The sequence below is a fragment of the Scyliorhinus torazame genome, chromosome 16, assembly GCF_047496885.1.
Source record: "Scyliorhinus torazame isolate Kashiwa2021f chromosome 16, sScyTor2.1, whole genome shotgun sequence".
In the NCBI taxonomy this organism is placed as follows: domain Eukaryota; kingdom Metazoa; phylum Chordata; class Chondrichthyes; order Carcharhiniformes; family Scyliorhinidae; genus Scyliorhinus; species Scyliorhinus torazame.
Genome location: NC_092722.1, coordinates 141,876,841 through 141,901,943, shown reverse-complemented (window position 1 = coordinate 141,901,943; position 25,103 = coordinate 141,876,841). Strand labels below are relative to the sequence as shown.

At 49.5% G+C, this 25,103-nt stretch overlaps 1 protein-coding gene across 1 annotated transcript in view; it reads left to right on the top strand.

Annotated features, from left to right (window-relative positions):
* The window catches only part of jakmip3 (Janus kinase and microtubule interacting protein 3), a 569,034-nt gene that overhangs the window by 258,984 nt on the left and 284,947 nt on the right, over positions 1 to 25,103 (top strand). Inside the window, exon 4 of the mRNA XM_072479157.1 lies at positions 23,639 to 23,866. Within this exon, the coding sequence (XP_072335258.1) occupies positions 23,639 to 23,866 (228 nt within the window). The remainder of the gene's footprint in view (positions 1 to 23,638; positions 23,867 to 25,103) is intronic.

Below are 25,103 nucleotides of genomic sequence, written 5' to 3'. Positions count from 1 at the left end.
TGAATTGATGCACTATCAATTACGACGAGGCGGGAGTAGAGAGTAATCGAGGCTTTATTACACAGAGATGTGTGGCCTCCTACAGCTGCTGCCGAAATGGCTGCAGTTCAGAGAGCACACACATTCATACTCCATCTACTGGGCGGAGCCAGCAGGCAGGGATCTACCCCCGTACCTGCTGTACAGGGGCCTTACCGTAATACCCTCGTATGCAGTGCAGTATGTACAATATAATACAACAGTGGTGACTACCACACCCGTCCAGCCCGGGGGACCATCGTGCTACTTCTGCGGGCAGGGCCAACATCCCTGGCAAAATTTCTCAGCCCGCACCGTGACATGCAGCGACTGTGGCAAAAAGGGACATTTCGCCAGAGTCTGTCTGGCCCAATTCAAATCCCCGAAGTCGAAAGCTCACCGAAGCCTGATGCTAGAGTTTGGCGGACCCCTACCCCCCCTCACTGGCGTCTCGGTGTTTCAGAGAACGATGGACCGAATGGTGGACCAATACGGGTTGCGGGCGACATACCCGCACTTGGACAATGTTACCATCTGCGGCCATGATCAGCAGGACCACGACGTCAACCTCCAGAGGTTCCTCCAGGCCACCCAATCCCTCAACCTCACATATAACAAAGAGAAGTGCGTTTTCCGCACTACCCGGCTAGCCATCCTCGGTTATGTTGTTGAAAATGGGGTTCTGGGACCCGACCCCGACTGCATGTGCCCGCTCATTGAACTTCCATTTCCCCACAGTCCCAAGGCCCTCAAACGCTGCCTGGGGCTATTCTCCTAATACGCCCAGTGGGTTCCCAACTATGCGGACAAAGCCCGTCCACTTATCAAAGCCACGATATACCCCCTTCCAGCTGAGGCCTGCTCGGCCTTCAGCCGCCTCAAGGCAGATATTGCCAAAGCCGCGATGCACGCGGTGGACGAGTCCATCCCTTTTCAGGTAGAGAGTGATGCGTCAGACGTTGCCCTGGCCGCCACCCTCAACCAGGCGGGCAGGCCAGTAGCCTTCTTTTCTAGAACCCTCCACGCCTCCGAGATTCAACACTCCTCTGTCGAGAAGGAAGCACAAGCCATTGTGGAAGCTGTGCGGCACTGGAGGCACTACCTAGCCGGTAGGAGGCTCACCCTCGTCACCGACCAACGGTCGGTAGCCTTCATGTTTGACAATGTACAACAGGGCAAAATAAAAAAACGACAAAATCTTGAGGTGGAGGGTCGAGCTCTCCACCTATACTTACGATATCAAGTATCGTCCTGGGAAGCTCAATGAGCCCTCAGATGCCCTGGCCCGCGTCACATGCACCAGCGCACAAGATGACCGACTTCAATGTCATCCACAATGACCTCTGTCACCCGGGGGTCACCCGGCTCATCCACTTTATTAAGGCCCGCAACCTGCACTACTCCACCGAGGAGGTCAGGGCCATGACCAGGGACTGCCAAGTCTGCGCAGAGTGCAAACCGCACTTATAACGGCCAGCCAAGGCCCACCTGGTAAAGGCCTCCCGGCCCTTTGAGCGCCTCAGTATCGACTTCAAAGGGCCCCTCCCTTCCACCAACCATAACGTATACTTCCTGACCGTCATTGACGAGTACTCCCGCTTCCCCTTCGCGATCCAATGTCCCAACATGACCTCGGCCACTGTTATAAAGGCACTGCACAGCATTTTCACCCTGTTCGGTTTCCCTGTATCTGTCCACAGTGACCGGGGCACCTCTTTCATGAGCAATGAGCTGCGTCAGTACCTGCTCAGTAAGGGCATCGCCTCGAGCAGGACTACGAGCTACAACCTGCAGGGAAACAGTCAGGTGGAGAGGGAGAACGTGACGGTATGGAAGGCCGTCCTTCTTGCCCTTCGGTCTAGAGGTTTCCAGATTCCCCGCTAGCAGGAGGTCCTCCCCGACGCGCTCCACTCCATTAGATCGCTCCTCTGCACAGCCACGAACGAGACCCCTCACGATCGTTTGTTTGCCTTCCCTAGGAAGTCCATCTCTGGGGTCTTGCTTCCATCCTGGATGACGACTCCGGGACCTGTCCTTCTCCAGAAGCATACGAGGAGGAGCCATAAGACCGGTTCCCAGGTCAACGCCCCCCGCCCCCCCCCCCCCCCCCCCCCCATCACCACCTATCGCCACCCCGGAATCCCTTACGCCCCCCCGGGGCTCCTGTACTGTCCCACCCCTCAACCGTAGCCGACACGCTGGACCGAAGCTCCAGACAACACGCTCTCGGAGTCAACAACTACAAAGCCCGTACCTGCCGCACCGCCAGAGCTGAGGAGATCCAAAAGAACAATCCGGCCTCCAGACAGACTGAACATATGATGATCCCACTTCACCCCCGCTAGACTTCATTTTTTTAACAGCGGGTGAATGTGGTAAATGTATTCACCATAGAATAAGCTGTCTGTGTAGCACTGTGGCCCAATGGTAATGTGATCCCCTTCCAGATATTGTACTGGAACCTGGTGGGCTCTGCCTCTGGCTCCGCCCCCCTCAGATGGTATATAGACCGGCTGGCTGGGGGTGGCGCTCATTTGTACAGCAGACACAGGCAGGCAAGTTCTTGGTTAATAAAGCCTATGTTCACTCACTCTCATTGTCTTGCAGTGAATTAATGGTACATCAGGGTTGAAGGAAAAATCTAAGATACAGAGAGTACTGAGGCATGGGTAGCAATTGTGCAGTAAATGTCATATTAGTCATCCTCCGCAACTTAAAAGCATCTGGTCTGAATAAAAGGAAGGGATGAGGGCTAATGTGAGCAAATATATAGCTGTCCGATATGTTTGCTTGATCAGCTTTGCAAATAATATAGGTAGCCCAAATGTATCTATGAATCTGCTGACGTTTCAACACTAACGTAAATAATGCAGATTGTTGAATAGGCTGAAAAGGGAAACTAGATAAAGGCAGGGGAGAAAAGATTGAACTGTAATGTGTGAATGCTACAAGAAATTCACTACCAAATCAATTTTAGTCATATTAAATTATGTATTAATTTATACACAACATGCTGCGCCCTGAACCAACTACTGTATACTAGTAGCCTATTCAATGGACCTGGTTGTTTTCTTTGCAGGAGAAAGCAGTCTTCAAGAAGAAATAGTACCTCAGAAGCAGCGCTGTGAGTCTATGGGGAATTAAATGTTGCACAATGAGGAAAATGGAGGCCACAGGCTGGATGTCTGTAAATGGCCTGCTTCATTCGCAACCTGAAGGAGACAATTGAACTCCTGTTGATTTGTACAATTCTAGTCGCCTATCTTAATTAGGTTAATGAATAGGAGTTACAGCAAGCAGTAAGCAGTGGCTGCGCTGCACCATGGAAACAGTATGTACTGTCTGCAGCCACAACCTCTAACTATGCATGCACTCATCAGATGCCATCTTCTCTTTCGGTGGAGCCCTAGGATACTAATTTGGAAATGGCAACTGGTCACTACTAAAACTTGAAGCAGGCACACATTTAGATATAAACTCTTGAAATGGTGTTAGACAGCTAAAAAAGGTGACAGAGGTTGAGTAAATTATCAATGATGCCATAGGCGGAGGTGCATGGTAACCACAGGTTATGCTGCAGCTGGGTGGAGTGCTATTATGCCCATGAATCCTTCACTATTTTGGCATCACAGGGTCAGCAATGAAACGGGTATTAAATAGGCAAGAGTGGACAAATCCTTTGCAGATCACCATACAAATTGGACTGGATAGTTTGACGAATTTTAACTCCAGAGCAGGATTTTTTTTGGATAGCGGGGTTTCCTGCCCTGCCTCTCAAAGAGACAGCAGGGATTGTATCCCCATCGACCACAGCAGCCCCACAACCAATACACTCGAGAACGAGTGTAAATTGGCCTGAGATGGGCCTTCTGCCCCGCAATTGGCTGGAATGCCCATCTCAGAAAGCTGCCAGCATTTAGATTGGGGGGGGGGGTACTCCTCGTTAGCAGAATGACACTAGCATTACTGCATCTGGCCAGTCTGAGAGAAGGCCAATCAATCAGCTGAAATCCTTATGGTCAGCAGATTAGTGAGCATTTAGACTTTTTGTGACAGATGGAGGGGAATGCAGCAATGACGTGAGAGTGGGAAGGCCCTAAGAGGATGCAACAAGTGACTTTTAATTCATAACATAGGTGCTCACATGCTAACATAGTTGCTTAAGATGTAAAAATGCCAAAACTCATTGGTGCCCATGCAGTGATGCTATAGTTTCTTTACCTTCCTAACCCTACTCTAAGTCTTGGTGCTCTACAGCTGACATCAAAACAGCCTGCTGACTGTCATGCCCTGCTGCCTGAGATGCCCTCTGGAGGGCTGGGATGTGGAGTGCCCAGCCTTCTTTCGGACAGCATGGGTATGGTGGTGCCACCCTCCTTGGTGTGCTGGTCTGGAGGTGTGTAAGTTACAGGAAGAAGGTAGTCAGTCTCTTGGGTGGAAGGCCCTGGGCTTTGCACCAAGTGATCCTCATCCCTCTGGGTGCTTGAAGGCTCTTGGGTTCCGCCATAGGATAGAAGGGGAGCTGTATTGAGATCCAGGACCCCCACTATCCTCTGGTGCTCGCACTCATGGATGCCCACGAGTGCCTGCAACCATGCAGTTGATGTCCACTTGATGAACCATGGAGTTCATGCCCTGAACCGTACATTCATGGTCTGAACAATGTGTTGAACATCCCCCGCCATGGAGTGAACAACCTGCATCATGAGCACTGCGGACGGCACCATTGTAGTGTGGCCTGGTCACCTCTGATTGCCAGCACCATCTAATCAGACTGAATGGCAAGGGACCCCTCTAGTCGGCCTTGCAATCTGAGAAATGTAGCTGTTATCCCTTCCTGATATTCGCAACTTTGCCTTTGTAGCTCTAGCAGCTGGGGGACACCGAATCATCTCCTCTCAGTGGGACTCAGCAGTGTCCTGGCCTCCAGCGGTCCGCCAAGTGCCACATCCCTGGGATGTTCCTGCCTCCACCTGCTGTGGTTCATCAGAAGTGGGGTGCTCACCAGTGAGTGACCCAAAAGCCTGCCTATTAATTATTCCCACCGAGATGTGAATATTTACGTTGGTGGAGGGTGCAGGTGACAGCTGTGACGCCTTTTCAATGGGAATGTCCAAAAACCCATCTTCGGAGCTGTGAAGCATGTTAGTTACATTATAAATGCAAGCAAATCATCTACAAATAACTAAAATCCTTCCTCCCATACATTAGTTAAGCCAAACAGTAAATTGGAAGTTTGCATTAAACTTCCACAGTATATGCGATCGATACCCGTGATTATTATTTGTCAGATGGCAAATAAAAAGATTATTTGGAACTGTTTGTTTACTTGCTAATTGCCTAGAAAATCAATAGCAGCAAAGCAACGCTAAATAATTAACGTCACCTCTCACTGATTATCCGAAATTTCACTGCACAGGAAGCATTTGGTAATTGTAATCAGGTTGTATTTATATTTAAAACTTTTAAGTTTCAGTTACAAGTCTCATAAGTATGTTAATGTTAAATATTTAAATATTTTTCCTGAGAAACTTTACAAGAATTGACATCCATTGAAAAGGAGCACAGGATGGTACAGCAATGTGTAATCCGCTTGGATCAGTAAACTGGGGAGCAGCAGTTCAAAGCCGACCATAGCAGTCTGAGAATTGGAATTCAGTTTAATAAAATTCAGAACATTTACCAGTAAAAGTGAACATAAATCTTTCAAAATATTGTAAACATCCAACTGGTTCATTAATGTGTTTTCAGGAAGGAAGCCTGTCAGTTACATACCAATGCTTTGACTTTTGATGCTCTGTGAGGTGGCATTGCAAGCCGTTCAGTTGTATCATTTTGTCACAGCACAGATGCTGAGATTCTATTGGCCAATGGTGGTCTCGTCCACCGGTCTTAGAACTGGCTTTCCTCATGATTCAGGTCAGAGATTCCACCTCACGTCACCAGCCCCAGCGGGAGCAGTGACTGCTAACGGCAATGCACCCAACAGAGTCTCAGGATCGCCAAAGGTGAGTGGATGAGGATCGTAGGGTGGGGGTCACAGGAGTGGAGGGAAGGAGATCAGAGGCAAGGATATAGATGTGGCTTTCAGCTCAATCAGACCCCCCCATATCCTCTCCCGCTTTTCCAATGCCAGGTCCATTGACAGGCACAGGAACCCTTCAGAAGACCATTGGCAAGCTGAGATGGTTACCTGGGCAACATTGTGACAGTGCAGGAAAGTGATGCCTTAAACTAAATTGCGTTTGACTTAGGAATAATGGGATAAATTGGCTTAAATAAGCATCTGGGATCCTGGCTTTGAGAAACAAACATAAAGTAGAAGAACCTTGTAAAACACATTTTATATAATTACATGTTGTGGAAGGGGCAGAGGAAACTTACTGGAACGTTCCCTGTGATGAGGGACTGCAGTTGTGTGGAGGAACAAAAGAAGCGGGGATGGTTGTCCTGAGAGATTAAGGGGAATTTAACAACGGAGCTAAAAATGATGAAGGGCTTTAAAAGAGTAACTGGGGAGAAATTGTTTCTACCGGCAGGAAGGTTAAGGGCCAGAGGACACAATTTAAAATAATTGCCAAAGAAAATGGGTAGATGAGGAGATATTTTTATGAGCACGTTGTTTTGATCCGGAATGCACTGCCTGAAAGGGCCATGGGAGCAGATTCAGTAATAACTTTCCAAAGGAAATTGGACCTATACTCGGAAATAAAAAAAATTACAGGGCTATGGATCAGGGCAGTCTAACTAATTGGTTGACTATGATGGCAACACAATGATCTGAAAGATCTCCTGCTGCTCCATAATGTTTGATGAAATTAAGGTGACTGGTCAAGGTCCAACGGGGAAGATGATGGCAAAGAATAAGAAGGCAATAATCAAACGGCACTATGCTTGGTGTTTGATAGCCTATGGATTCAACATAAGCAAGAGCATTTTTAAAAACCAAAATGAAAAGAGGCGGAAGTATAAAATCTTTTTTTAAATCTTTGAAGCTTGTACAACCCATGTTTGCAGCATAGTTCGAAACACAACCTTGAAGCAAAGGTGAGAAGTTTTTCAGACTGCTTTGTTAAACCAATGGTGTAAACCATTCCACACTGGCTCAGGCAATGAAAGATGACAAAAGTTTTGTGCAGGTAATTTGAATGGTTTTATAAAATGCTTAAATTTACGCTTGACCTTCAAATACAAATGTATTCAGAAAAGATCCTGATCTTTGATTGTAAGGATGGATACTATTTTGACATTCTGTCAACTGAATGTCAAATCATGAAGAGATCATGCTGAGGCATACTGTCCATACACATAGAGGAAAACACTGTTTTGCTGAATAGGAATCAACAGGTGGGATAACCTTCAAGCAGCATTCACTAGTGAAGCGGAAAACTATGCATTAGATTCATATTTATCGCAAAATAGTTGAATAGGAATGTGAAGATATTTTTATATTCTATTCTATTCTGGAATGCAAAACCTTTGAGGGTTAACAGCCCCTAATGAGGAGGTGCACATGTTTTCTTCCAAAAGGAGATGAACAAATCCTCAAGTACTAAAGAAACATTTTCCACAACCTAGTGAGTAAAATAGTGTTCATATGCTGGTAAACATTTGGAGGGGTTGGGGTGTTGCAGGGATGTGGTGTGTGGTGATGGGTGTGTGGTGATGGTGCCAGATTCTGTTTTGGTCGCAGTTGCAACTTGAACACCAATTGCACACACTCAAAATTGCTGTAGTTTTGAGAAGTGTATTTATTATCAAGTTTCCTTACTCTGGGCGGGATTCTCCTTCAATTGGCGGGATGACACGACGCCGGCGCCAAGAACGGCGCGAACCACTCCGGCGTTGGGCCAACCGGAAGTTGCGGAATCCTGTGCACTCTGGGGGCTAGGCCGGCGCTGGAGAGGTTGGTGCTGCGCCAACCTGCGGCGAAGGGCCGGCACGAGTTGGCGCATGCGCAGAACTGCCGGTGTGGTTCTGCGCATGCACTGACCGGCCGGTGTGTTCCTGCGCATGCGCAGGGGGGTTCTTATCCGCGCCGGCCATGGTGGAGCCCTACAGAGGCCGGCGCAGAATGAAGGAGTACCCCCATGGCAGATGCCCGCCCACAGATCGGTGGGCCCCGATTGCGGGCCAGGCCACCTTGGGGGCCCTCTTGGGGCCGGATCCCCCCGTGCCCCCCGTCCACTAGACGGCCTACCAGCCGGGTACTGCTGTGCGGGACCTAGGCAGCATGGTAGCCTTGTGGCAGCACGGTAGCCTTGTGGATAGCACAATTGCTTCACAGCTCCAGGGTACCAGGTTCGATTCTGGCTTGGGTCACTGTCTGTGCGGAGTCTGCACATCCTCCCCGTGTGTGCGTGGGTTTCCTCCGGGTGCTCCGGTTTCCTCCCACAGTCCAAAGATGTGCGGGTTAGGTGGATTGGCCATGATAAATTGCCCTTAGTGTCCAAAATTGCCCTTAGTGTTGGGTAGGGTTACTGGGTTGTGGGGATGGGGTGGCGGTGTTGACCTTGGGTAGGGTGCTCTTTCCAAGAGCCGGTGCAGACTCGATGGGCTGAATGGCCTCCTTCTGCACTGTAAATTCTATGTCCATTTCACACCGGCGGGACTGGCCAGGAACTGATGGCCGCTTGGCCCATTGGGGCCTGGAGAATTGCCGGGGGGGGGGGGGGGGCCGCTGCTAAAGAAGTGCTAAAATTTGGCATCCGGCATCGGAGCGGCAGGGTGGGATTCACGCCGCCCCCCCTAGGATTCTCCGACCCGGCAGAGGGTCGGAGAATCCCGCCCAAAGTATTTGTATTTTGTCACATGTAAAAGCTGCCATGAACCAGAACAATTATACAATATTTTAGAATATAATTATTTGAAAAGATGTTTTGTTTTAAAAAATATTCCTTGGGGGGGCTGCACGGTGGCGCAGTGGTTATCACTGCTGCCTCATGGAGCTGTGGACCCGGGTTCGATCCCGGCCCCGGGTCACTTTCCGTGTTGTGTTTGCACATTCTCCCTGTGCCTGGGTAGGTCTCACCCCCACAACCCAAAGATGTGTAGGCGAGGTGAATTGGCCACACTAAATTGCCCCTTAATTGGAAAAAAAGAATTGGGTACTCTAAATTTATTTTAAAAATATTTCTTGGTATATTTAAAAGTGGTAATCTCTTGCAACTTTATTAACACAGCTGGAAAATGGGTTTACTCACAAAAAAGAAAAATTTTCGATCCGAGGGACGAGTTTAGCTGTGAGCAGCATGGTTCTAAATGACTAAAAATGATTTTAAAAATAACCACATAAAAGCACTTGATAGTTATAAAAGCAGAAGATGTTGGAAATGTTCAGCAGGCCTAGTAGCATCTGCGGAGAAAGAAACAGAGTAAACGGGATTTTCTGCTGCTGTTTCCGGGGGATGGGGGAGCGGAAATGGCCTGGGGGAATGTGGGAAATCTCATGGGAGCCCCAAAACAGCTTTAACGGGGTTTTCCCTGATCCATTTTCCCTGCCCCCGCCAATAACGTAACAGGAAGCCTGACTTTGAAAGTAGGGATCCCCATTTGCCTATATTTAAATATGAATATTAGGCCTTTATGCCTGATAGTTCCTCCCCGGCTCCCCACCCCCTCATTGAAGCATCCATTCACATCAGTATGCATCATGACAGTACCCTACAGGGTGCTCCTGGCAAGCAGAACTCACCGAGGCGCGAATGTTAGTACAGCCCCCAGGGTGGAGTCAGTACCCTGGCATATCAACCTGGACCTGACCCTGGCACTGCCCTTTGTGGGACCTGCCCCTCACTTTTTTTGAGTGGCTAAAATATGACGGAGGAAGCTGTCCTCGGGGCTAGCGGCTTCCAACTCCCGTTTTTCCCCCCCGCTGCGACACTCTGCAAAAATAAATCAGAAAATTCCACCCAACGTTTGGGGTCTGTGAAACACTTATAGAATCGCACCGGGAGAAGAATCAACCAGAATGTAATCTGTAAGTATTTTGATGATAAATTTAAATAGCAACTGGTGAGGTCTCCTCCCTGTTGCTCAACACAGAAGAGGGGACATCGGCTGGAGCTTCGACTTCTACAATGGGAGCACTGATGTCAAATCAGCATTGCATGCTGATTGACGTTATGATGAACCTGCCGGCATTAGCTACAGCAGCTCTAACGCCTTCAGTGTGGTATCCGACGTGACGACTCGTGGCAGAAACATGCCAGGGCGAGTTGGATGCCATTTTGGTCCTCAAGGGAAAACCATAGCACTCAAATAATGGGGCACCAGTGAGTCCAGTTTTGCCTCTCCCATACATGTTGCCTTCACCCTTGTTTCCGTTAATATTATCCGCAAAATCCCGGCCGAATTGTCCAAGTGCTAAAGGTTGGGAAATATTGGGTGGGATTCTCCAATAATGGGGCTATGTCTCCATGCCAGAGTGACTCTCCAATTTGCAGGGGGCTTGCAGGGCCCGGAGTGCTTTTTGCAGCTCTGGTTGCGGATACGGGCCCTGCACTTCCAGTCGGGAGTCCGCGCATGCGCACAGCAGCACCTGTGGCGCCCGCCCCTTGCAACATGGCGGGCTTCGCGGAGCAGCATCAGGAATGTAGGTCCCCCCAAGATCACACACACCCATGGATCGGTGCCGCCCGGTCACTTGCCTGGCCGTCTGAGAGGCCCCCCTCCTCCGGTGAAGGATCCCCCGCCCCCACCACCGGCCGTTCCCGACAGGCAAAACGTGGTTAGAACCATGCCCTCGGGAACTCGGCCAGTTGTCCTCGGAGAATCGCCACGGGGGCCTCTGTCAATGGCCCCTACCTGCGCCGCGTAGGCCGGGGATCGGAGAATTGCGGGAGCGGCGTCGCGCCGGATTTCACCATCAATGCCCATTCTCCGCCCCCACGGCGATCGCAATTTTGGCGCGGAGGTTCGGTAAATCCTGCCCATTAAATGTAAGCGAATTCCACCAAAACCATTTATGCCATCCTTTCTGTGCTATTTTACTTTGTTTCAGATTCCGTTCCACTGAATCAGACCCTCCCCATTGTGAGATTCAGCTAGTTCTGTAAGCATCTGCAAAATTGCACTCATTTCCATAGGTGCTTAGGCACGAGTTTAAAAAGCCGTTTAAGAACCTGACTAGTGTATGTCAACAAAGCTATTAAATGGTTCAGTATTATATTTTTTGAGTCATTTTCAGTGATTTTAAATGAGGTTACTCACGGATGGAGGACTGGACACTTATTAAAATGTTCCCTCATGCAGTTTCTACTGCTCAAGACATTTGAGCTTAATTTACTGGACAACAAATAAATTCTTTTTAAATTCATTGCTTTTACAAACTGACTGCTATTTTCATTTTAAATTGACTAAATAACTTACGGCACTTCTAGTAAACAGGCTAAAAAATAACTCTCATTCTTTTCATAATAATAAGCATGGCAGGAATTACACAGAACTGAAGTAGTGAGATTTATTAGTGAATACAAATCATTCTGAAAAGTCTCAGAAAGCACGTGAAAATAGCTTTACATGGTTCAATATCCAACTGATTCAATAAACATAACTCAAAAGTATTACAAAAAAAGATTCACTCAACACTGAATAGCACTATAGAATGCAGGGAAATCCAAGTGAACTGAGTTGTATAGATAGAAAATGTCCTTTCTTTTCTCGGTCTTCCTCCTGCTGAATAGCCTACTTACTTTGTCTCTTTATTTGTTCATGTAAAATAAAATTCACAATGAATGGAAGTTGCTTATATCTAACAGGATATAATTTTATTAAAGGTGATTGGTGTCTTTTTATTTGAATAATCTTTGGAATTTTATTCAAGACGTTTCCTGTGTGTTTAGTAGAACAGACATTTTGTATTAAGTGCAGGATTTCTAGGTCATCCATCTGTGAGCACTTTAACTCTTTAGGCGAGCGATTTTAGTTATTGCCCATTTATGGAAATGGTTGTGCTCTTATAGAAAATACATATTTTTAAAAATTGCCCACACCATAAAAATATCTGAAAATATTAATATCTATTGATATTAATTAATTTCTAGATGTTGTCCTTATGCCTCATCTTGCACCCAATTACAATGAGAATGATAAAAAAAGAGAGGCTTTCTGTTCAACAATCAGCAATCTATATTATGTCATCATTATTTTAAAAGAACATGCTAGTTCCACAGTGTAGCATGAATGTAATGGTTTCAAATCATATCTAACTACTACACTGGACAAGTTTCTGGCTTGACTATTGGAATCTGAAACTTGGAGATGTTGCAAATAGTGAGAATGACACCAGTCAACTGCAACAGGACATAGCTAGGCTAGCAGAATGGAGCAGACAGATGCCAGGTGGAATTTAATACTCTACAGAGAAGTGTGAAGTGATGCCTTTTCACAGAAGGGATTGGGAGAGGCAATATAAACTTATTGGCGTCTTTCTATAGAGTGTGCAGTGGCAGGGATATCAGGGGCTTCGTGTGCATAGGTTTTTGAAAATGGCAGGGCATACATATTGAGAGAGCAGTTAGAAAGCATGTGGGTCTCACAGAGATATTGAGTACAAAAGGAGGGGAGTTGTTCTGAACCTTTGTGTAGCTTTGGCTCAGCCATAACTCGGGTACTGCGCCCAGTTCTGGTTCTCACTCTTTAGGGAGGATGTGAGAGCCCATGGAAGGATGCAGAGGAGTTTTACCAGGAATGAGAGATTTTAGCTACAAGGTCAGGTTGAAGAAGCTGGGCTTGTTCTCCTTGGAGCAAAGGTGATTGAGTGGAGATTTAGATAGATCACGAGTAGGACAGGTTTAGATAGTGTCAACAAAGAAATACTGTTTCCATTAGCTGGAAGGGGAAGAGGCAGTGGCGGAGGAGTATTGTCACAACACTGGTACTCCAGAGACCCAATATGACGCTCTGGATTTGAGTTCGAATCCCACCATCGCAGATAGTGAAATTTAAATTCAATTTTTAAAATATTTAGAATTCAGTCAAATGATAACCATGAAATGATTGTTAATTTTCCAGGAGTTGCCAACTTTTAGTTTTTTAATCCATTTTATAAAAAATGCATAAATTAGCAGTTTTCCAATGCTGTTATTTTGTAATAACTTGTACTCGGTTTCTAACTATTTCTGTAGAATGGTACTTGGCTTCTATTAGATATGCTGGATGTCTGCACTATAGAGCGGTCATTTTCAAACCCAGGGTCGAGACACGCGGGTGGGTCACGGGCGGGTGTCGGGAGGGTTGCGGGCCCATGTGTTACGGCATTCCCGATCACAGGGCCATACGTTCCCAATCGCAGAAGAAGTGTCCAACAGGGTTTGCTGCCCTGGTGCTCGGAGAAGGAAGGTGGGGGAGTCCCCAGTGGGCTGGTCTCAGGTGGGGTGTCCCGCCATCGGTGATGGATGTGTATGAAGCCGGAGGGGTGCCCACCCATGGGCTGGTGTTGGGGGAAGGGGGTGAGAGATGGATATCTCTGCCTGACTGCCCCACCCACCCACTACCCATATTTCCCACTGACATTGGAGGCCTTTGGCCATGTGGCTGAAGGCTATTGCTAATTGGTAATTTCCAATCATACTGAAGTGAGCACTTCACAGCTGCCAAGTGGATTCCTGTGGGTAGGTGTGCTGCGTAGCATGTGGGAGTTATTGCCTAGCATCCCAATGGTAACATTATACAGGGGGATACAGGGGGCGGGATTCTCCGACCCTCCGCCGAGCCGGAGAATCGGCGGGGGGGGGGGGGGGGGGGGGGGGCGGTGTGAATCCCGCCCTGACGCCGGTTTTTCGGTGGGGGCGGGATTCGCGTTGCGCTGGTCAGGGGCCGTTGGCAGTGGCCCCCCCGGTGATCCTCCGCTCCGCGATGGGCCGAGTGGCCGCCTGTCTTCGGCCAGTCCCGCCAGTGTAAATCAAACAAGGGCCTTACCGACGGGACCTGGCTCTGTGGGTGGCCTGCGGAGTCCTCGGGGGGGAGGCGGGGGGGGGGGGGGGGGGGGCGCAGGGGGGATCTGGCCCAGAGGCGTGCCCCCACGGTGACTTGGCCCACGATCGGGGCCCGCCGATCTGCGGGCGGGCCTGTGCCGTGGGGGCACTCTTTCCCTCCGCGCTGGCTACTGTAAATATCCGCCGTGGCCAGCACGGAGAAGAACCCACCTGTGCATGCGCTGGGATCACGCCAGCACATGCTGGCACTCCCGCGCATGCACAAACTCGCGCCGGCCGACGGAGGCCCTTCGGCGCTGGTAGGCGCAGCGCCAACCCCGCCGCCGCCGGCCTAGCACCTGAAGGTGCGGAGGATTCCGCACCATCCGGGCGGCCCGACGCCGGAGTAGTTCACGCCACTCCTCGGCGCCGGTATGGTCCACCCCGCCGGTTAGGGGAGAATCCCGACCAGGATGTGGGAGCCGGTGGGCAGGGGCCCCCGCTGAGGCTGGGGGTGCATGGGCAGGATGTGCCGGATGGTAGGTTGTGTGTGGTAAGGGAGAACACTGGGAGAATGGAGACCCCGGAGTGGAAGATACCGCTGGTTGACATCCTCTCCAATTCCTTCCAGATGTTACACGGGATGGATGATATCTTGGACCCCGTGGAGGCTGCTCCCGTGGTGCTGCTGGCAGGCCAGATGCCAGAGAAGGCGGCGTCAGCAGAGTTGAGAGAGGCTCGACGTGGTGGCCCAAGTGCAGGGCACTGCCATACACCCTGAGGTCTCGGCCGTCCATCAGGCCAGGGAGGAACCAGAGCAGGAGGCCGGCGACGGCTCCAGGTGCACAGGCATCGCTGGTCTTTCGAACAGATGATGGACATGTGCCACATGAGGCTTCACCTCAACAAGCAGATGGTGCGGCACCTCTGCCATGTCCTTGCCGGCTTGGCAGAATATGGAGGAGGAGCATACCTGCACCCGGCGGCCGTCAAGGTCATCGCAGCCCTGAACATCTGCCTCAGGATCATTGCAGGGCTCGAAAGGGGACGTGTATGGCATCTCACAAGCTGCAGCACACAAGTGCATCCTTGAGGACCTCCATACCTGGGGAGGTGGGGCAGGGGATTGGTGCTCGGCCGCATTGTGGATAAAAGTGCCAGAGGGCAACATTTTTTAATGCTAAACAAATTTGTCCCCAACTGCCCCAATCCCTTGATGGTACCATCCCACCTTCCCCACCCTCCCAAACCCTCCTGCCACCTCTTCCACCCCATCGCACCCTTGCCCTTTGCCCCCAAGTCCCCTCCTCCCCATGCCCTCTCGGTGATCCACGAACTGCTTAGCCTTCCGTGCTCCCTCGCTGCGCCGAGGTGTGTCCACAGGATGCACGTCAGAGGTGGAGGCAGCCTGCTGCCTTCCGTGTCCCATGACCTTCGAAGCCCCTTGTGGGCATCCTCTGGGGGTCCTAAGGCTGGAGGGCCACAGCCCACTTGCCGGCAGCACATGCCCTGCGTGCCACCCTGTTCCGGAGACACACTGTTATCAGGAGGTGGGTCTCGGGGGAGCTGGTGCACGCTATCGCCACTCATTTGGGTGGCTCCAGGTTGACACCCAGTGCTCCATCTTCCTGGTCGGTGCCCATAGTGCCCTGGGGTTTACCTTGGGATGGAGGGGCAGCTGGACCGTGCACTGGCTGCCCCGCGTCATCTGGCTCTGCAAGCCCTGGTGGCTCCCCAATGTCTGCAGCATGGTGTCAATGTCCACTGCGATGCCCTCAATGACTGGGGCATGCTCAGGAGCACCCTGGAAATGTCCACCTGCGACAGGGACATGTTCTGCAGCGCCTCGGCGATGCCCACCTGACACTGGGACACTTCCCAGCGACCGTGATGTGCTCTGGAGGGCCTCAGAAATGCCCACCTGAGATTGGGGCATGCTCCGCAGCGCCTCACCAAGTTTCACCTGGGACTGAAACACATTCCCCGGCGACTGCGACATGTTGCCGAGGCGCTCAGCCATGACCGAGCTATGCCTAGGACACCTTCACTCATGCTGCCGACGTCGTGCAACAGGCTCTCCACTGCAGTCGCATCCTAGCAGTGTTGGCCTTGGTGTCACGCATTGCCGGGGTCATCTCCTGCGCCCATAGCCTCTGGTCCTCCAATCGGCAATGGACCGACTGGAGTGACGCTGACATCCCCTTCTGAATCTCATGACCGCACCCTAGTGTCTGCAACAGCTCCGGGTGAACCTAGTCCAGAGGCTCAGCATCTGACTGGGATCCAGCTGGGTCCTGGGATCCAGCGGATCTCCGACTGCTGTCTCACCTGGACTGCCCTGTGACTGACCCTCACCTGACACCTCACAAGCAACAATGTGCAGTATAGATGAGTACCGATTACATTGATATTTAATCTTGCATATTATGTTAAACGCAGTTCAGCAAAGAACTAGAACACCGACTGAGTTGCTCGCCACCCATATCTTGTAAGATAAAAAAATATATTATTTGCCAAATATATATATGGGGCCTTATTATTACTTTGGAGTGGAGTGATTGCTATATAGGCAAATAAGGGTTAAAAAGGAGTCTGGTTAGCTCAATTGGCTAGATGACTACATGTAGTTCAGAATAATGGCAACAGCATAGGATTTGATTGCTGTTCTACCTGAGGTAGACTTGGGGCCTGTCTCCTTATCCTGCCATACAGTAAAATCACAGCTTACGGTCTTGTTTGGCAACTCTTGGATAAGCAAGGATGCAACCTGGAGAAGGAGGACTAAATATTTAGCTTAACCTTTTCCTGGTGTTGCTGCCACCAAACAGCATCTCCCCTAAACTCCGCCCACTGTCAAAAAGATGCGGATTAAGGACATAATTACCTTGCGCAGGATTTGTTCACCATAATGGCTGTTGATGCACGATCAATGACCACTAAAGCGAGGTTGTAGTCCAACTGAAGGCTTTAATAAGCTAGATGTTTCCCCCAGCAGTTTCCCCTTCACAGAATGAAGGCTTCCGGGGCAGCACGGGCTCTTATACCCCGCCTAGTGGGGCGGAGCTACCATACAGCTTGACCAATAGGAAGCATACACTATCTACCAATGGTGTTCCAGCATTACCAGGTACCGTAATACCTCTACACAGACTACCACATTCACCCCCTGTTAAAAAAGAGTCCGGCGGGGGTGGTAGCCTGATACTACAACATGGTAACGTGGCAGAATTATAGTTATGGAGGTACCGTAATACCTCCGTACAGCGTTTTGTAACTATTTACAATTCTATTAACTATTTACAATTTATGATTCATAATTAGCTATACACTTTAAAATGAAGCAATCAGTCGATCGGGGGCCCTGGTCGTCCTCTGTGATCGTCAAAGCTTTGGTGGTGACTCCGGTGGAGGCTCGGGTGTCTATGACTCCAGGAGTGCGGCCTCGATCTCTGTGGCAGCTTCGACACCCCTAGACGGCGCTGGTGGGGAAAATGGTTGACCTGGGAAGGGAGCGTCTGCGGGGTGCGTCGGTGGGTGGGGGGGCCTAGACGGGACCAGACGGGATCCTCCTGTAAGGTGCACTGGTGGAAGGGAGGGTGGGACTGGTGGCTGGGGTGTGCGTGGGGCTCCGGCGGGTGCCAGGTCTCGTAGGTAGACCGTATCTTGTCGGCTGTCGGGGTACGCCACGTAGGCGTACAGGGGGTTACGGTGGAGAAGATGTACCCTCTCGACCAACGGGTCCGACTTGTGTGCCCGCACGTGTTTTCGGAGCAGGATGGGTCTGGGAGCTGCCAGCCAGGTCAGGAGCGAGGTCCTAGAGGAGGACTTCCTGGGGAAGATAAGGAGATGTTTGTGAGGTATCTGGTTGGTTGTGGTACAAAACAGTGACCGGATAGAGTGGATGGCATCTGGGAGGACTTCCTGCCAGCGGGAGACTGGGAGATTTCTGGACCGTAGGGCCAGTAGGACGGTCTTCCAGACCATTCCGTTCTCCCTCTCTACCTGTCCGTTACCCCGGGGGTTGTAACTGATCGTCCTGCTCGAGGCAATGCCCTTGCTGAGCAGGAATTGACGCAGTTCATCGCTCATAAAGGAGGACACCCTATCACGAAGTATGTAAGCGGGGAAGCCGAACAGTGCAAAGATGCTATGGAGGGCCTTGATGACGGTGGTTGCGGTCATGTCGGGGCAGGAGGTGGCGAATGGGAACCGGGAGTACTCGTCAATCACGTTCAGGAAGTACGTGTTACCGTCGGTGGAGAGGAGGGGAAGCCATTATCAGGTGCGCTTTCTCTGGCTGGTAGAAGTGCGGTTTGCACTCCGTGCAGATTTGGCAGTTCCTGGTGGCTGTCCTGACCTCCTCGATGGAATACGGCAGGTTGCAGGTCTTGATAAAGTGGAAAAAGCGGGTGACCCCCGGGTGGCAGAGGTCCTCGTGGAGGGCTCGGAGGCGGTCCACTTGTGCGGTGGCACATGTGCCGCGGGACAGGGCATCAGGAGGCTCGTTTAGCTTCCCGGGACGATACAAGGTCTCGTAGTTGTAGGTGGAGAGTTTGATCCTCCACCGCAAGATCTTATCGCTCGTTTAGCTTCCCGGGACGATACAAGGTCTCGTAGTTGTAGGTGGAGAGTTCGATCCTCCACCGCAAGATCTTATCGCTTTTTATCTTGCCCCGCTGTGCATTACCGAACATGAAAGCAACCGACCGTTGGTCAGTGAGGAGAGTGAATCTCCAGCCGGCCAGGTAATGCCTCCAGTGTCGCACAGCTTCGACTATGGCCTGGGCCTCCTTTTCGACTGAGGAGTGGCGGATTTTGGAAGCATGGAGGGTACGGGAGAAGAAGGCCACTGGTCTGCCCGCTTGGTTGAGGGTGGCCGCCAGAGCTACGTGAGACGCATCGCTCTCGACCTGGAAGGGGAGGGACTCATTGATGGAGTGCATCGTGGCCTTTGCAATGTCCGTTTTGATGCGGCTGAAGGCCTGGCGGGCCTCTATCGACAGGAGAAAAGCTGTGGATTGGATCAGGGGACGGGCCTTGTCCACATAGTTCATAGAATTTACAGTGCAGAATGAGGCCATTCAGCCCATCGAAACTGCACCGGCTCTTGGAAAGAGCACCCTACCCAAGGTCAACACCTCCACCCTATCCCCATAACCCAGTAACCCCACCCAACACGAAGGGCAACGTTGGACACTAAGGGCAAGTTATCATGGCCAATACACCTAACCTGCACATCTTTGGACTGTGGGAGTAAACCGGAGCACCCGGAGGAAACCCACGCACACACGGTGAGGATGTGCAGACTCCGCACAGACAGTGATCCAAGCCGGAATCGAACCTGGGACCCTGGAGCTATGAAGCAATTGTGCTATCCACAATGCTACCGTGCTGCCCCTGTTGGGGACCCACTGGGCATAGTAACTGAAAAACCCTAGGCAGCACTTCAGGGCCTTGGAGCAGTGAGGGAGAAGGAATTCCATAAGGGAGCGCATGCTCAGGGTCGGGGCCTATAACTCCATTTTGCACTATTTAGCCGAGGATGGCTAGGCGGTCGGTGCTAAACACGCATTTGTCCTTGTTGCGTGTAAGGTTAAGGATCTTTGTGGTCTGGAGGAATTTTCGGAGGTTGGTGTCGTGGTCGTGGCCGCAGATGGTGACATTATCGAGATACGGGAATATTGCCTGTAAACCGCACCGGTCAACCATTCGGTCCATCTCGCACTGGAAGACCGAGACCCCGGTGGTGACACCGAAGGGAACCCTTAAGAAGTGATAGAGCCGCCCATCTGCCTCGAAGGCAGTGTATTTGCGGTCACTAGTGTGGATGGGGAGCTGGTGGTAGGCGGACTTAAGATCCACCGTGGAGAAGATCTTGTAATGCGCGATCCTGTTTACCAGGTCGGATATGCGGGGTAGAGGGTATGCGTCCAGCTGAGTAAACCTGTTTGTGGTCTGACTTTAGTCGATGACCATCCTATGCTTTTTACCACCGCTACTTGAGCTCTCCAGGGACTGTTGCTAGCTTCAATGACTCCTTCCCTCAGTAGCCTTTGGACCTCTGACATAATAAAGATCCGATCCTGGGCACTGTACCGTCTGCTCCTGGTGGCGACGGGTTTGCAATCCGGGGTGAGGTTCGCAAACAGGGAAGGCGGATCGACCTTGAGGGTCGCGAGGCCGCAGACAGTGAGGGGGGTATAGGGCCGCTGAATTTGAAAGTTAGACTTTGGAGATTACACTGGATCTCTAAACCCAGGAGTGTGGCCGCGCAGAGGCGGGGAAGGACGTAGAGCCGGTAATTTTTAAACTCCCTTCCATGGACTGTGAGGTTTGCTACACAAAACCCCTTTATCTCTACTGAGTGGGAACCGGAGGCGAGGGAGATTTTTTGATTAACGGGGTGGATGAGGAGAGAACAGTGTCTTACCGTATTGGGGTGTATGAAGCTCTCCGTGCTCCCAGAGTCGATTAAGCAGGATGTCTCGTGCCCGTTGATTAGTACTGTCGTTGTAGCCGTTGAGAGTGTTCGAGGCCGGGACTGATCCAGAGTCACCGAGGCTAATCTCAGCAGTTGAGTGTTCTCTTCGGGCGGTGTGGGGTCAGCCGAGCTGGGGTTTTGGGAGTCCATCCAAGATGGCAGCTCCCATTGGTCGCACATGGCTGGGGGTGCACAAAATGGCGGCGCCATTGAACGTGGCGTCCGCAGGACAAGATGGCGGCACCCGGGGGCCGCACATAGCCCTGGAGTAGAAAGATGGTGGCGCCCGCTGGCCGTACGGGGACCGTGGAGAGGTTTGTGGTGGCGGTCCGCATTCGCCGCCGGAGATCGCGGCAACCGCACGGGCTTGGCATACCACCACGAAATGGCCAATTTTACCGCATCCCTTGCAGGTGGATGCGCGGGCCGGGCAGCGCTGGCGGGGGTGCTTGGTCTGCCCGCAAAAGTAGCAACGGGGCCCGCCGGGGTTACCAGGCCGCCTTGCAGCACAAGGTTGTGGGGGGATGTCTCGGGGTCGGCTGCGGAGGGGTTCCACGCTGCCCAAGGGGCTGCCGCGCGGTCGGGAACTTAAGTGCACGCGTTTCTGGAGGCCACGTCCAGGGAGCCAGCAAGGGCCCGTGCCTCCTTGAGGCCTAGGGTGTATTTTTCAAGCAATCGCTGGCGGATCTGGGAGGACAGCATACCTGCCACGAAAGCATCCCGGATCAAGAGTTCTGTGTGGTCACTCGCCGAAACTTGTGGGCAGCTGCAGTTTCTCCCCAACACCAGGAGTGCACGGTAGAATTCTTACAGCGATTCCCCAGGGATTTGTCACCTCGTTGCTAGCAGATGTCGGGTGTAGACCTGGTTCATTGGGCGGATATAATGTCCTTTTAGCAGCTCTATTGCCGCATCGAAGTCTTCCGCATCCTCGATGAGTGTGTAAATTTCCAGGCTCAACTTCGAGTGCAGGACCTGCATTTTCTGTTCTCCTGTGGGTGTGTTTTCGGCCGTTCCGAGGTATCCTTTAAAACACACCAGCCAGTGCTTGAAGATTGCCGCAGAGTTCGCCGCATGAGGGCTGAGTTGCAGACACTCCGGCTTGATTCGGAGCTCCATCCTTTTAAATCTAGCTTACTAAATTGATGCACGATCAATGACCACTAAAGCGATGTTGTAGTCCAACTGAAGGCTTTAATAAGCTAGATGTTTCCCCCAGCAGCTCAGGTACAGAATGAAGGCTGCCGGGGCGGCACGGGCTCTTATACCCCACCTAGCGGGGCGGAGCTACCATACAGCTTGACCAATAGGGAGCATACAATATCTACCAATGATGTTCCAGCATTGCCAGATACCGTAATACCTCTACACAGACTACCACAGCTGTCACACCTGTTCTATGTAGGATCCTCCACCACTGCGAAAGGCGATAACTGTTGTATAGCTGGATAGGTAACTCAGGTTCAGAGTGACAGCTTCTGGAAGTAAATAAATGGAGGATGAGGCCACGACCAACGACTCGGTTGTTCAGGGAGTACCAATTACCACGAGACAAACAGCTATCCTGAAGCTCTGTGCCTGCAATTGGTGAAACCACTTTTCAAAGAGGAGTGGTGTGTGTCCATGGTGTAATTGAGATGATGGTTGGGATGCATTTACATATTTATGTCGCATTCCTTATCGTTTGCATGGAACTTTTCATATCTCCAGACAAGCAAGGGCTCCAACCAGCTGTCATCAGTTGTCTAACTATTTTTTAATGAGTATTTCCCTTGATGAATTGATTAGTAAAGCCCACGTGTTATTAGTTGGCCAAGAAATAGACAACAGGAAGCCTATCAATCCTTTGTGACAAGCTTTCCAATGTACTGAGCCAGTTAGGTCTGCAGTATTCTAATACATCTTGATGATTGACCAGCTATCTTGCATTGTTACTGGGATTTTGAGTCATAGACCCATCAATGGGGCTTGAGATTCTTCTAGTTGGCTTATGATAACCTGCAAGTTGATGTACGATCGCACTCATTGAACAATGTCATAATAGATAGGGCAGTACTAGATGGGCAAGGAATGGGAAGCTGCATTGTTCTGGTTGGCTAATCTCCAGCAATATCCCTGTGCAATTTGGGAATACCTAAGCCAACCTTGCCCGAGCTAAATTGAAGCAGGGCGTGGGACTGCAGAGAATGTGCAATCTGCATCAGGCAAATAGGAGAACCATAACCTTAATGGTGGTCTTCCACTGGAATCTGACGTCTAAAGTAACCTGGATGTTCAGCTTATCTGACGAGTGCTAAAGATCTTCAAATGACGACTTGGAATAAAGTGTTGAGTAACTGATTCACAGCGTCGGGCTTGGAAATGAAAATGACAGGCATTTCTCAAAATGTGCCACACAGGTTCTTTCACTATGCTAGAAGGAGATGTTCACTGAGGAAACCTCACACAACAACTGCTGGAAGATTTTATTTAGAAGGGGGGGGTGGTAAAGGAGCAATTACTTTCATATACCACAACTGGCCAACAATTTGTTGGCTTTGAAAAAAATCCCAGTTCAATTGTTTCAACATTATGCCACATAACTAGACCTTCAGTAGTCTTGAAGCCATTGAACAAAGAGCTATGCAGTCAAAGACAAATGGATTTCATGCATTGCCTTTTTCCTTTACAGATTGAAAATATTTCCTGCTCCAAAATGAAAAGGATCTAGTCAGATTTGATTGCCTTTGCTGAAGTTTAATGAAGTTCATTGGTAGGGATCTAGTTTGCCTACGATTAATGGTAACAGCCTTCTCTGTAGTTGCCTCCAAAAATTATAATCTAGCTGGGATTTATGAATGCGTTATCAAGTTTAGCTATGAATGCATAAACCATGTAGTATGATAGATATAAATGTTTAAACATTTATTTTATTAGCATATGGGGTTATTGTTTTGGAAGGATCAGTCATATCAGTCAGGCTAAAGGACTTTTTGCATCTAATATTATGGGTTTACCAATTGAAATTGCCAAAAAAAAGCAACAGAGGGATGGCTAAAACGGCTTACAAATAATGAATGAATACTTTCAGAATTTTTCAATATAAAATGGCCTCACATATTCCCTGTAAGTGCCAATCACCGCTCCTCTCCCTTGAGTTTTAGTTTTATAGAAAACATTGTCTAGTGGGCAACGGATGAAATAAAATGCACGCATGTGTGATTGTGTTTTGTTCTCATTGTAGATGGATGAGATAAAATTAAAAGACAGAGCAGTCTACGTGCTGGAAAAAGAGTTGGGGGCTCAGGCTGGGCATGCTCAGAGACTCCAGCTCCAAAAAGAGGCTTTAGATGAACAACTTACCCAGGTCAAAGAGGCTGAAGCATGGGAAAAACGACATCTGAGTAGCCCGAAAAGGGAACTTCCTTGCGCAAGTGGTGCAGGAGACGCCTCAGACCATTCAGGAAGCCCTGTAAGCACTTTCATGGTCTATAACTGCCCTATTCAACAAATTCAGTAACAAAATCTTGATGAGGGGCATATTACTGCTGCTTACTTATTAATACTTAAGCAATGCTATCACATGACATCATTATTCTAAAGCTTTTAAATTCTTTACATTGTCGCCAAATATTTGGCAGTATTGAAATAGAATTAGTGCTAGCCTTAAGTTTACTCTTAATATTTTTAATTTTGCTGTTTGAGGACATTGGGGTTTTATTGTATAGCAGCTTGCTTGTTCTTCTATAATCAACTAATAAGAACATTGTCTTGAAATGTTACCTCATAAATCATTTTAAAAAATCAAAATAAGACCAGTTGTTTTGTGAGTTTAATTTTCGTTTAGACATTTCCAGAGGGCAGGCTTCAACTGTAATGCACTGAATTTAGCACCAATCAGACATCTTGTCTAAATGTCTTTCACTTTCTAATATCTTGCAATGATGAGGAATACCTAATCCTACATAAGACAGCCACATTTTCAGGATTCTGTAGTTAGTAACATTGTAATGAAAAAGGCAGAGCTTTTAATTATCATCCTATGCAACTATGCCACTCTTATGCTTTGACCTTAATTTGCTAATGATACAAACTGCTGCTTAATTTTAAGACAAACATGCATGTCTGTAAACGTACTTTAACTTTTTTTCCCATTGTTGACTCTCATCAAGATTCTTTTTCCACTGGCTCTTGATTTCCTTCGCACAGTGAATGGAAATTATACTAAGCACAGTGTATAGTTATACGATGCGAAGGCTCTCCTGCACCTGTTGAATGAGGAATCACTGCACCTGTTAAATAGGGTTGGAGGATCACTAAAGTCATCCATCAGCATGCTGTCAATGGCTTTTATTTCTTAGTCTGCTGCAGTGTATCACCAATATGGGAAATAATTGGCAAAAGATCCATCCATTCAAACTGCTGCCCCATTACTCTGTGAATTCTGATTCCACTAAACAAACAGAAAAAAAGGACTAACTGGGGCGTCCAGTGTAAATAATTTATTCCAACATTTGCTTAAATGCCCCCATCCATGAAGCATTACTTCATCAATAATAGCATTTTCTCAACCCACCCACTGTTGTTACCTGCAGCTACTATCAATCACATTGTCCCTTTCTGTAATAGTACAATTGTGTGTTCCAACTGTTGTAATACCACATGTCAAGCATTATGTTGTGCACTTCATTTAAAGAAACAAGTGTCTT